This window comes from Bidens hawaiensis, unplaced genomic scaffold (assembly GCF_021521415.1).
Source record: "Bidens hawaiensis isolate Kalapana, Puna unplaced genomic scaffold, B.hawaiensis_p1.1 tig00016006_1, whole genome shotgun sequence".
In the NCBI taxonomy this organism is placed as follows: Eukaryota; Viridiplantae; Streptophyta; class Magnoliopsida; order Asterales; family Asteraceae; genus Bidens; species Bidens hawaiensis.
Genome location: NW_027492444.1, coordinates 101,883 through 114,067, shown reverse-complemented (window position 1 = coordinate 114,067; position 12,185 = coordinate 101,883). Strand labels below are relative to the sequence as shown.

At 39.1% G+C, this 12,185-nt stretch overlaps 1 protein-coding gene across 1 annotated transcript; it reads left to right on the top strand.

Annotated features, from left to right (window-relative positions):
- Positions 1 to 9,780: 9,780 nt before the first annotated feature.
- On the top strand, positions 9,781 to 10,956 carry LOC143550331 (uncharacterized). The gene is made up of 2 exons (XM_077041002.1): positions 9,781 to 10,185; positions 10,279 to 10,956. The coding sequence occupies exons 1-2, from the start codon at positions 9,781 to 9,783 to the stop codon at positions 10,954 to 10,956; spliced, it is 1,083 nt and encodes a 360-aa protein (XP_076897117.1).
- Positions 10,957 to 12,185: the final 1,229 nt, after the last annotated feature.

The window sequence follows — 12,185 nt, the reverse complement described above, 5'->3', positions numbered from 1 at the left end:
ATCCGCTGTGGTGGGGGGCTTCGAAGCCCCTCAACAGTGCCACATCAACGTCACGTCATCATCTCGTAGAAAACAGGGCTTCGAAGCCCGCCCCGCTATGGTTTAATGCCCCTTGGGCACCCCAATATATATATAAGCATATATATGTATGTGTGTATGTGAGAGATGGAGAGAGAGAGCGCTTCAACCGTACCGGTCGTCACATATATATGTATGTGTATGTGAGAGATGGAGAGAGAGAGCGCGTTTGCGTTGAAGTAGGATCGATCTAAAGAGTTTGTTAAGATGTTCGTGCGGTTGTACGATAAATGTTAAATCGGCGTTTTTTTTGGTTTTCATTCAAATGGTTGATATACGCCTCGTCACGTTTTAGTTTTGAAGCAAGAGCTAGTTGCTTTCGCTCCTTCGTCTCGACCATTTCCGCCAACTTAGCCTACCGTTTCCTTTCCTAATCTTGACGATTCCCCACTTTTCTTGCGATGTGGCCGTGTGGGTGTGGGTGTGTCTTCGTCGGGATCGTCTCCGGGTTGATCGTTTAAGTTCATGTTCGGCGTGTTGCTTGACAAGTCGTCGGTAGACGTTGTGTAGTTCCCGGAATCGAAAGTTTTTGATCTTTTTGAAGAAGATCCTTTTTTCCTTGGAGCCGTCGGTCCGTCCATGTCGACCACGGGAACCGGTTCCCACTTCGGGTGGTGTCTCGCAATCTCCCACGCATCCAAGTGGGGAAAAGATTTATGTCGGAAAATCTTGATATAATTGTTCAAGGCGTTCTTTATGATAGTCGCCTCGCTCGCTCCGCTTTGTGGAGCTCGGCTCTACAAAACATTTCGAAAAAATATATATATATATATCAAAATTGTAAAAATAAAGTAATAAATTATAAAAGAGAATTAACTAATAAATTTAAAATAATAATTACCAATTAGATGTAGCAAACATTAAATTTTGACATTTTTCTATTCAAATCTCCCCACTTGGAAGTCATTTGATCCATGTTTCGATCGGTTGCACCGGGAAGTTTTTCGAAATGTGCAATAACACGTCTCCATAACAACTCTCGTTTTTGTTTGTTTCCGTGTTTTTTTGTTTCGGAGGCGTGTAAATAAGCCTTGGTCAAGGCGACCTCCTCCGCGGTCGACCAAGGTCTACGGACGATGGCATCCTCCTCCGCGGGTTCATCTTCATCCACATCGCAGTCTTCATCACGAAAAGCACGTGCAAATTGATGTATAACATTGTTATCCTCTAAAGGATCGACGGACGTTTGTGACGGTTGAGATTGAAACGTTTCAAAAGGATTATTTTGAAATATTTGGCTAGAAAAAGGTGGAATAAACGGTTGGTTTTGATACGGTGTCGATGAAAACGGTGAATTAAATGTTTGAGATTGAAATGGTTGGTTTTGGAACGGTTGTGGTTGAAAATGTTGTTGTTGGAATGGTTGGGTTGTGTTGGGTTCATCTTGTAATCGGAATCTCGCCGGCTCGCCAAGATTTTGTCAAACCTTTGGTCGGGATTGGGTTTTCTTTGAACCCGAGCCACGTTTCTTTGAACCCTCAATTTATGTGATGTTAGAATGTTGTTTGTGGTAGAGGATTTGAGTTAGATTAGAGTTGGATTTGAAGATGGATTTGATTATATTTATATAGGTTAATTACGTTTTTTTTTTATCTCCTCTCAACGGTCACATGCTCCAACGGTCGGAATTGAGTGCGTGATGGCCGTCACGGCCGGCTCCCCATCACGCGTGATGGGAGGACCGGCGGCGGTGTTCCCGTGACCATCACGCGTGATGGCCACGCTATAACGGATGACCCCCACCAGCCTATAATAGTAGATTACATAAAAATTAGTTTCTAATCTTTTGAGCATGTTATTATTAATTTTTTTATGGAATACAATAGAGTTTACAATTAAAAAAAAGACTATTATCTTTTATAAGTCATTAAATCGAAAAAAACAAAGGAATTTTATATTAAAATTTTAAAACAAATATTGTAAAAGGACCTCATTAAGAAACAATTTTTTTAGTTAAAATTAAATATTATGGAGAAAATCATTTTAGTAAACTCATAAGTAATGGTGTTAAAATCATTAAAATAATATTAATTTTTAATTTAATAATACTTATTAACAAAGATAGTTTAAGAAAACAATAATCATTTTTAATTTCAATTTGAGAACTTGTAAACAAAAGAAGACAAATTTAAAAAAAATGGAAAATACTTAAGGTCGTTAGTTGATATTAATTAAGGTGGTTAAATAATGTTTTGTCAAGTGTCATAAAGATGGGCCAAATATGTGTCACTTGACACAACAACATTTTTGTTTATTATAATAGTAGATAACAAAAGTTTGTTTCTTTTGAATGAAAGAACACGTGAGGTTAATAAGAATGGGCCATAAGTTAGATTAAGCACCTTAAAAAGAATCAGAAAAGCCCACGAGAAACAAGAATGATGTTTGTCGGGTTACAAAAAAAAACTAACCCATTAACCGACCTTATTAAGGTTCAGGTTAATCGGGTTTTGGGTTAGTCGGGTCGGGTTACTCCACATTTTTAAATTTATTTTTGTGTTGAGATAGTAACTGGTGGACTGTTATTTGGGCTACAATAGTGGACTACAAATTACAATAAGGCTATCCGCTGTGGTGGGGGGCTTCGAAGCCCCTCAACAGTGCCACATCAACGTCACGTCATCATCTCGTAGAAAACAGGGCTTCGAAGCCCGCCCCGCTATGGTTTAATGCCCCTTGGGCACCCCAATATATATATAAGCATATATATGTATGTGTGTATGTGAGAGATGGAGAGAGAGAGCGCTTCAACCGTACCGGTCGTCACATATATATGTATGTGTGTATGTGAGAGATGGAGAGAGAGAGCGCGTTTGCGTTGAAGTAGGATCGATCTAAAGAGTTTGTTAAGATGTTCGTGCGGTTGTACGATAAATGTTAAATCGGCGTTTTTTTGGTTTTCATTCAAATGGTTGATATACGCCTCGTCACGTTTTAGTTTTGAAGCAAGAGCTAGTTGCTTTCGCTCCTTCGTCTCGACCATTTCCGCCAACTTAGCCGACCGTTTCCTTTCCTAATCTTGACGATTCCCCACTTTTCTTGCGATGTGGCCGTGTGGGTGTGGGTGTGTCTTCGTCGGGATCGTCTCCGGGTTGATCGTTTAAGTTCATGTTCGGCGTGTTGCTTGACAAGTCGTCAGTAGACGTTGTGTAGTTCCCGGAATCGAAAGTTTTTGATCTTTTTGAAGAAGATCCTTTTTTCCTTGGAGCCGTCGGTCCGTCCATGTCGACCACGGGAACCGGTTCCCACTTCGGGTGGTGTCTCGCAATCTCCCACGCATCCAAGTGGGGAAAAGATTTATGTCGGAAAATCTTGATATAATTGTTCAAGGCGTTCTTTATGATAGTCGCCTCGCTCGCTCCGCTTTGTGGAGCTCGGCTCTACAAAACATTTCGAAATATATATATATATATATATATATATATATATATATCAAAATTGTAAAAATAAAGTAATAAATTATAAAAAAGAATTAACTAATAAATTTAAAATAATAATTACCAATTAGATGTAGCAAACATTAAATTTTGACATTTTTCTATTCAAATCTCCCCACTTGGAAGTCATTTGATCCATGTTTCGATCGGTTGCACCGGGAAGTTTTTCGAAATGTGCAATAACACGTCTCCATAACAACTCTCGTTTTTGTTTGTTTCCGTGTTTTTTTGTTTCGGAGGCGTGTAAATAAGCCTTGGTCAAGGCGACCTCCTCCGCGGTCGACCAAGGTCTACGGACGATGGCATCCTCCTCCACGGGTTCATCTTCATCCACATCGCAGTCTTCATCACGAAAAGCACGTGCAAATTGATGTATAACATTGTTATCCTCTAAAGGATCGACGGACATTTGTGACGGTTGAGATTGAAACGTTTCAAAAGGATTATTTTGAAATATTTGGCTAGAAAAAGGTGGAATAAACGGTTGGTTTTGATACGGTGTCGATGAAAACGGTGAATTAAATGTTTGAGATTGAAATGGTTGGTTTTGGAACGGTTGTGGTTGAAAATGTTGTTGTTGGAATGGTTGGGTTGTGTTGGGTTCATCTTGTAATCGGAATCTCGCCGGCTCGCCAAGATTTTGTCAAACCTTTGGTCGGGATTGGGTTTTCTTTGAACCCGAGCCACGTTTCTTTGAACCCTCAATTTATGTGATGTTAGAATGTTGTTTGTAGTAGAGGATTTGAGTTAGATTTGAGTTGGATTTGAAGATGGATTTGATTATATTTATATAGGTTAATTAAGTTTTTTTTTATCTCCTCTCAACGGTCACATGCTCCAACGGTCGGAATTGAGTGCGTGATGGCCATCACGGCCGGCTCCCCATCACGCGTGATGGGAGGACCGGCGGCGGTGTTCCCGTGACCATCACGCGTGATGGCCACGCTATAACGGATGACCCCCACCAGCCTATAATAGTAGATTACATAAAAATTAGTTTCTAATCTTTTGAGCATGTTATTATTAATTTTTTTATGGAATACAATAGAGTTTACAATTAAAAAAAAGACTATTATCTTTTATAAGTTATTAAATCGAAAAAAACAAAGGAATTTTATATTAAAATTTTAAAACAAATATTGTAAAAGGACCTCATTAAGAAACAATTTTTTTAGTTAAAATTAAATATTATGGAGAAAATCATTTTAGTAAACTCATAAGTAATGGTGTTAAAATCATTAAAATAATATTAATTTTTAATTTAATAATACTTATTAACAAAGATAGTTTAAGAAAACAATAATCATTTTTAATTTCAATTTGAGAACTTGTAAACAAAAGAAGACAAATTTAAAAAAAATGGAAAATACTTAAGGTCGTTAGTTGATATTAATTAAGGTGGTTAAATAATGTTTTGTCAAGTGTCATAAAGATGGGCCAAATATGTGTCACTTGACACAACAACATTTTTGTTTATTATAATAGTAGATAACAAAAGTTTGTTTCTTTTGAATGAAAGAACACGTGAGGTTAATAAGAATGGGCCATAAGTTAGATTAAGCACCTTAAAAAGAATCAGAAAAGCCCACGAGAAACAAGAATGATGTTTGTCGGGTTAAAAAAAAAACTAACCCATTAACCGACCTTATTAAGGTTCAGGTTAATCGGGTTTTGGGTTAGTCGGGTCGGGTTACTCCACATTTTTAAATTTATTTTTGTGTTGAGATAGTAACCGGTGGACTGTTATTTGGGCTACAATAGTGGACTACAAATTACAATAAGGCTATCCGCTATGGTGGGGGGCTTCGAAGCCCCTCAACAGTGCCATATCAATGTCACGTCATCATCTCGTAGAAAACAGGGCTTCGAAGCCCGCCCCGCTATGGTTTAATGCCCCTTGGGCACCCCAATATATATATAAGCATATATATGTATGTGTGTATGTGAGAGATGGAGAGAGAGAGCGCTTCAACCGTACCGGTCGTCACAACGGCGCCCCCCCCCCCCCCCTCCGCGCCCGCTTCAACAGCGCCCCTCTGCGATGTTCCGCGCCCTCCGCGCCCCATCCACCACGCCCATAGCGGACGGTCTAATAGGGAGGGTCATTATAAGTACAGTATCTTAAATAAATCGATATCAACCGACTGCCTTATGATATCAAGATTATGGTCGAATCGTTACAACTGATCGACACATCATAATTATTATCAAATCTAGCTAACATCAAGTTATATATAAAAGTAGACTTTATAACGTAAGTTTTCATAATATTAAAAGTGAGACACGATTTTGACCACGAGAAACACAAACACACTTTGTGTAGGAGTAGATCGATGGACAAAGATGGTCAGCTCAAATATAAAACAAAAAGGATTATGAAGAAAAGTCATACAAATGGAAATCAACTATGAAGATCATCTAAGCATTATAAACGAAAGTTTAATCAGTAGGTTCATTTGTAGGTTAAGTTCAACAATTTCGGCAAGTTGCTAGCTTCAGTTAAACTATTTCGAGGCTTTTGTAGGTTAAGTTAAACTATTTAAGCATTATATATGAAAGTTTAATAAGCAAGTTTCTAGGTTAAGTTAAATGATTTCGGGTTATTCTGGTTAACCCGAAACCCGACACTAACTGTAATGCGGGTTTGTCGGGTTGACCCGAATAACCCGATTAAGACTTTTTGACCTATTTAACTCGGCCCTAATTAGCTTATTCGGGTTCGAGTCATGTTAATTAGGTTCGGGTATTTTGGACACCCATAGGTTCAACCCAAACCTTTACATTATTTTGGCACATTATTTTAGTGAAAATAATGATTTGGGTCCCCGTATTATTGAAGGTCAACTAGTCAACAGAAAGCTTAGGGTAAAATTGTCATTACAACACTTTTTTGACGGGTCAACGCGTGGTCAACTGACAGAAGGGTAAAATTTTGCCCGCCGGAGAATGACGAAAATAGATATCAATCAATTTAAGAATTGGATCTGCATAGTAACTGATGGGTGGATTGTAGAACCACCCTTAACTGTAGTATTTCTCGTTAAAACGTATGCGTTTATGTTTAATTTCACGAATTTGGATTACTACACTATGTCGTGCGTTTGTAGGTACAAGTGCTAAAAATGGCGATTCAAGTGAACTATGATGGAAAGGAGCAAAGGACTCGAGAGTTGGCGATGGCAGTCAGCAAGTCAAAGAAGATTAAGTGTGTTGGAGCTGCGGCTACTGTAGCTTACGGTAGCCACCGTAAGCTACGGTAGGGTTCCACCGTAGCTCCCTACCGTAAACAGTTAGAACCTACCGTAGTGGTTTTCAAAGCCACCGTAAGCTACGGTGGCCACCGTAGCTTACGGTAGGGCCTGCACACTGGTGATGGTTACAACTCCAAATTTGATGTTATAATGGGCTTTTGAGATCATTTTCATGATATTCCGAACTAGACAATTGGTGTGGGTGATTTTGATGCCTTGGAACAATATTTTGGATGTTTCTAATTGAAGATTAACATCATAATCTTGGATTACTTCGGATTAAACTTGGTATGATGATTTCAATTGTGTGTGGCTAAAACTTCTAGTATTTCTCTTGGTTGTAAGGTTATTGCAATACTCTTTTTGTTTATTGTTCTTGCACTTGGATTGATTATCGAATCGTTTAGATTAATATAATCACGTTGTTTGTTTGATTGTTTGTAATTTGTCTTATCGTTTAACCTAGTTTCGTTCTATACGTTCTTGGTGTTGTTGACAATCGAGATTTAGTAGAAGAAATTAGAGTTAAGATTATATTGATTGATTACCAAGTAACGACCTCGCGTTCTAGGAATCCGAGTACTTAGTTCTTGATTAATCACAAACAATTACACTTACACGAAATCAAGATATTATGATTTATCCATTGAACTTAAACAAAAGAGTTGCGTAATAACTGAACTCCAAGAGGAATGCTCATTTAATCAATTGTTTACAACTTTCGTATTAGCTAATTTAGTTCTTAAAATCTAATCAAAAAACCAACTTGAAAATTACTTCATGTCATTTACATTTATATTAGTTTAATTATAAGCTACTCAGTAACGCATATTCCACAAACTCTTCGTGTTCGACACCCATTTACCACTATCTAATTAGTTGTATTTGGTTTATTTTTGCGCGAGTCTTCGACATCGTGTCAAATTTTGGCACCGTTGCCAAGGAGTAGTGTGCAACGTGTGTTATTTTTGTAGTTTTTGTTTAAATTGTTATTGTCAGTTTTACGCGGGTTGTGCTAGTGTGCAGGTACTTACAGGTATATGCATACAAGACGCTCTCGGTCTTCATCGCCGTTAGCGTTTGATACTGAAATCGAGAGAACCTTTCGTCAGAACCGGATTCTACAGAGGGAAAACAAGGTTATTGGGTCTCCAAGCACAAAAAGTCGAGCAACTGACACCACAATCATGGCTTCGGAACAAACCGTACCGTCGATACCACCACCCATTAATTCACCAAACCCACCATCTACTGTACCCATTACCACCACCAATTCCACAAGTGAACCTACTTCAGCTACGTTTAGCTTTCAGCCACCAGCTAACCTCCCACCCTTGACAAATTTCATGCCTATTCAAGGACAATCATCAAACTCACCACAACAATCATCCTTCCAATCTCAACGAAATCCACCTTATCAACAACCATACACGTTTACCCAAGGCCCACCCATAATCCATACTTCACCGGGTCAAAGATCGGGCCCGCATTTGTTTGGTGGGCCACGGTATGGTGATGGCAATGAACGGTATGAAGAATTTGAAGAAGGTTATTCAAGTGGGGTTGATGGGAGTCAGTTGAGGATTCAAGGGCAGTTTGGGTATGGATCCGACTTTCAACCGTAACAACAAGTGCAGCAATGGGGTGGACCACATGTCAATCAAATACAACAACCACAACCATTGCAACAAGTTCCACAACAACCGCATTATCAAAAACCTCAATTCCAACAACCAAATCCTTAACCAGAAGTTCAACAGAATATGCAACAAAGGCCCGTTTACCGACAAATGGGTCAACCAAGAGTACCATTGGGGGTACCAAGAAGACATGCAAGGGAAATGGTTAGGGGAATAGAGGCTCATTTTCGACCAATTTTCACCAATAACCCATCTCCGGTGGTTATCCCTCAAAACCAAAATGGAAGAACATTTGAGGTGAAAACTAATGCACTTCAAAGTTTACCAAAGTACAAGGGTCTTGCAACGGAAGAACCCTATTTTCATTTGGAGGCATATGACTCTATTTGAACCACGATTGGGGGTCAAGGTTTCTCACCAGATGAGGTGAAATTGGTTTTGTTTCAATTTTCGTTGGAGGATAAGGCGAAAAGATGGTTCTACACATTGCCATCCGCATCAATTTACACTTGGGCCGAAATGCAACAAAGGTTCTCAGAAGAGTTTTACACGGCCCAAAAGACTAATGATGCGAGATGAAGTTTGAGGTCTTTCCAACAACAATTAGGTGAAATATTTCATGAAGCATTCGAGAGGTTCAACATGATGATCAAGAATTGTCCACACCATGGTATAGCTCTTTGGGAGTTGTTAAATGCTTTTCATGAAGGGTTGAATGCGGAAGATGAGAGGGATTTAATGTCAATCACAAATGGTACATTCAGTACCAATTATGAACAAGATGATTGGGCATTTTTGAAGCAAATGTCGGTCACTTCAAAGAGAAAATCTCAAACTGCAAGAAGAGCGAGACCGGAAATTGGAAGACCGCAAGTTCATGCCGTGGAAGATGTGGGGGTACAAACTACTAATCAAAGAATTGATGTTTGTACCAATTGTAATGAGTTGGGTCATGGGGCTGATGTGTGTACGATAGGTCAAGCACAAGTTGAAGAGGTAAATTCACTTCAAGGTTAAGGGGGTGGTAATCGGAATTTCAACATGAACTCAAACACTTACCATCCCGGGTTGAGAAATCATCCAAATTTCCGTTATGGAAATAAAGCAACTCAACTCAATCCGAATTTCCAATGGACTTCTCAAACCACCTTTATCCCCCGTCAACAATACTTTAACCAAGGAAATCAAGGTCAATTTTAAGTAACGGGTGGTAATCAAGGTGGATCTTCGGGCCAAAGTTCATGAAGTGGGAATGAAGTGATGGACATGCTAAAGATGATGCAACAAGAGATGCAAAAGAGGAATCAGTTGGATGAAGCTCGTGTATAAAAGGATGAAATTCGTGACAAGGCCATTCAATAATTAAAAACTCAAATGGGCCAACTTGCAACTGAGGTATCCAATTTGAAGAAGAACAAAGGTCAACTCCCAAGTGACGCCAAGGTGAACCCTACTCACACTACTTCTCTCAATGTGCTGATTAAACAGGTAAGTGTTTTAAGAAGTGCTAAGGAGTTTAAAATCAATACTACACCGGAATTAGTTGAAGGTGTGGTAGAGGATGTGACGGGAGTAGAAAGTGAAGATGAACAATCTTCACCCATTCAACCCCTTAAGCCATCCACGTTTTCAAGCAAAGAGTCAGATCAAAATGAAATTTTAAATGATAAAAGTAAGGAAGTGGAAGAGGTTCCAATTCCATTTCTTTCGGCTTTGATCGATCCGGGTAAGAAAAACGTGATTTTAAAACGAGGTCCTCAAAAGGAGGAGATGTGGGAGGTATTTAAAACAGGTTAAAGTTAATCTTCCTTTACTTGAGGCAATAAAACAATTACCCGCATATGAAAAATTTTAAAACAATTGTGTACTCAGAAAAGACAACAAAAGGTTCCTAAACGGGTTGATTTAACTGAACGAGTGAGTGCAATTCTAAACGGTAATCTTCCACCTAAGCTTCAAGACCCGGGAGCGCCCTTAATTAACATTCAAGTGGGTGACTTTCAAATGTCACGGGCACTATTGGATCTTGGAGCGGGTGTGAGTATCCTACCGGGGGGTTTGTATGACCAATACGATTTTGGTCCACTTAAACGAGTTGAGACCACATTTGTATTAGCTGATTTGTCTCACAAACTTCCTCGCGGGATTGTGCGGGATGTTATTGTTAAAGTAGAGGAATTTTATTATCCTGTTGACTTTTTGGTTCTGGATTACTCGTCGATTGACCTAACACAACAACAAAACGTTATTTTGGGTCGACCATTTTTAAATACTGCTCATGCTATTATTGACTGTCGGTTTGGTACAGTTGACATGGCCTTTGGAAATAGAAAAATGCGTTTAAATGTGTTTACTAATGTTGCTAATTCATTGGCTAGTGAAGAATGTTTTATGGCAGATATCATAAATGGGTGTGTACCACACGAGTATGAGGAAGGTATGTTGGATGTTTGTGTTTGTGATGATTCTGAACAGGTTCACATTTGTGCATTGGAGTTAGAGGAAAAGAAACAAGAGATATTGGCATTGCAAAACGGAAGACCACCATAGACTCATCAGGTTGAGAGTCTACCAACAGAGATCAATTCTGATACCAAACCTTCATTGATTTGTCCTCCCAAGGTAGAATTGAAAGAATTGCCAAGTCATCTCATGTATGCATTTTTGGGAGAATGTGAGACGTTACCGGTTATCATTGCCTCTAACTTGAATGAGGCTCAAGAAGAGGGATTGTTGGACGTTTTGAAGGCTCACAAATCGGCGATTGGGTGGATTATAGCCGATTTGAAGGGTATTAGTCCATCTATAGTCATGCACAAAATCATCACCACGGATGATGCAAAGCCTACTTGGGAAACTCAAAGAAGGTTGACTCCTAATTTGCGAGAGGTGGTGAAAAAGGAAGTTATCAAATGGTTGGATGCGGGAATCATCTATCTCATTTCAGACAGTGCATGGGTAAGTCTAATACAGGTAGTCCCAAAGAAAGCCGGCATTCAGGTAATTAAAGATGAAAGTTGTAAACAAATCGCCACCCGATCGGTAACCGGGTAGCGAGTGTGCATTGATTATATGAAGTTAAATGCGGCTACTTTAAAAGACCATTTTCCATTACCTTTTATTGACCAAATTATTGAAAAATTGTCGGGTAAAAAATTCTATTGTTTTTTGGATGGGTACTCGGGATATAATCAAATTGCAATCCATCCCGACGACCAACACAAAACCACATTCACATGTGGCACTTTTGCCTTTAGGCGAATGCCATTTGGATTGTGTAATGCCCCAGCCACGTTCCAACGATGTATGATGAGTATTTTTTCTGACATGGTTGGGGATTCACTTGAGGTATTTATGGATGACTTTTCTATTTTTGGGTCAACTTTTGAAAGATGTCTTGATGAATTGGAAAAAGTTTTAAAACGTTGCGTCGAGACTAATTTGGTTTTAAGTTGGGAGAAAAGTCATTTCATGGTACAAGAGGGTATTGTGTTGGGGCATGTAGTTTCAAGTCAGGGAATGGAGGTGGATAAAGAAAAAATTAAGGTTATTTCTTCATTACCACCGCCGAAAAATGTAAAAGGGGTAAGGTCGTTTTTGGGGCATGCCGGGTTTTACCGGCGGTTTATTAAAGGTTTTAGTGTGATTACTAAACCTTTATGCAATTTGTTGCTAAAAGATGTTGCATTTGATTTTACTAATGATTGTTTGCAAGCATTTGATGTTTTGAAGGAAAAATTCGTGCGAGCACCGATTTTGTAACCGCTGGATTGGACGAA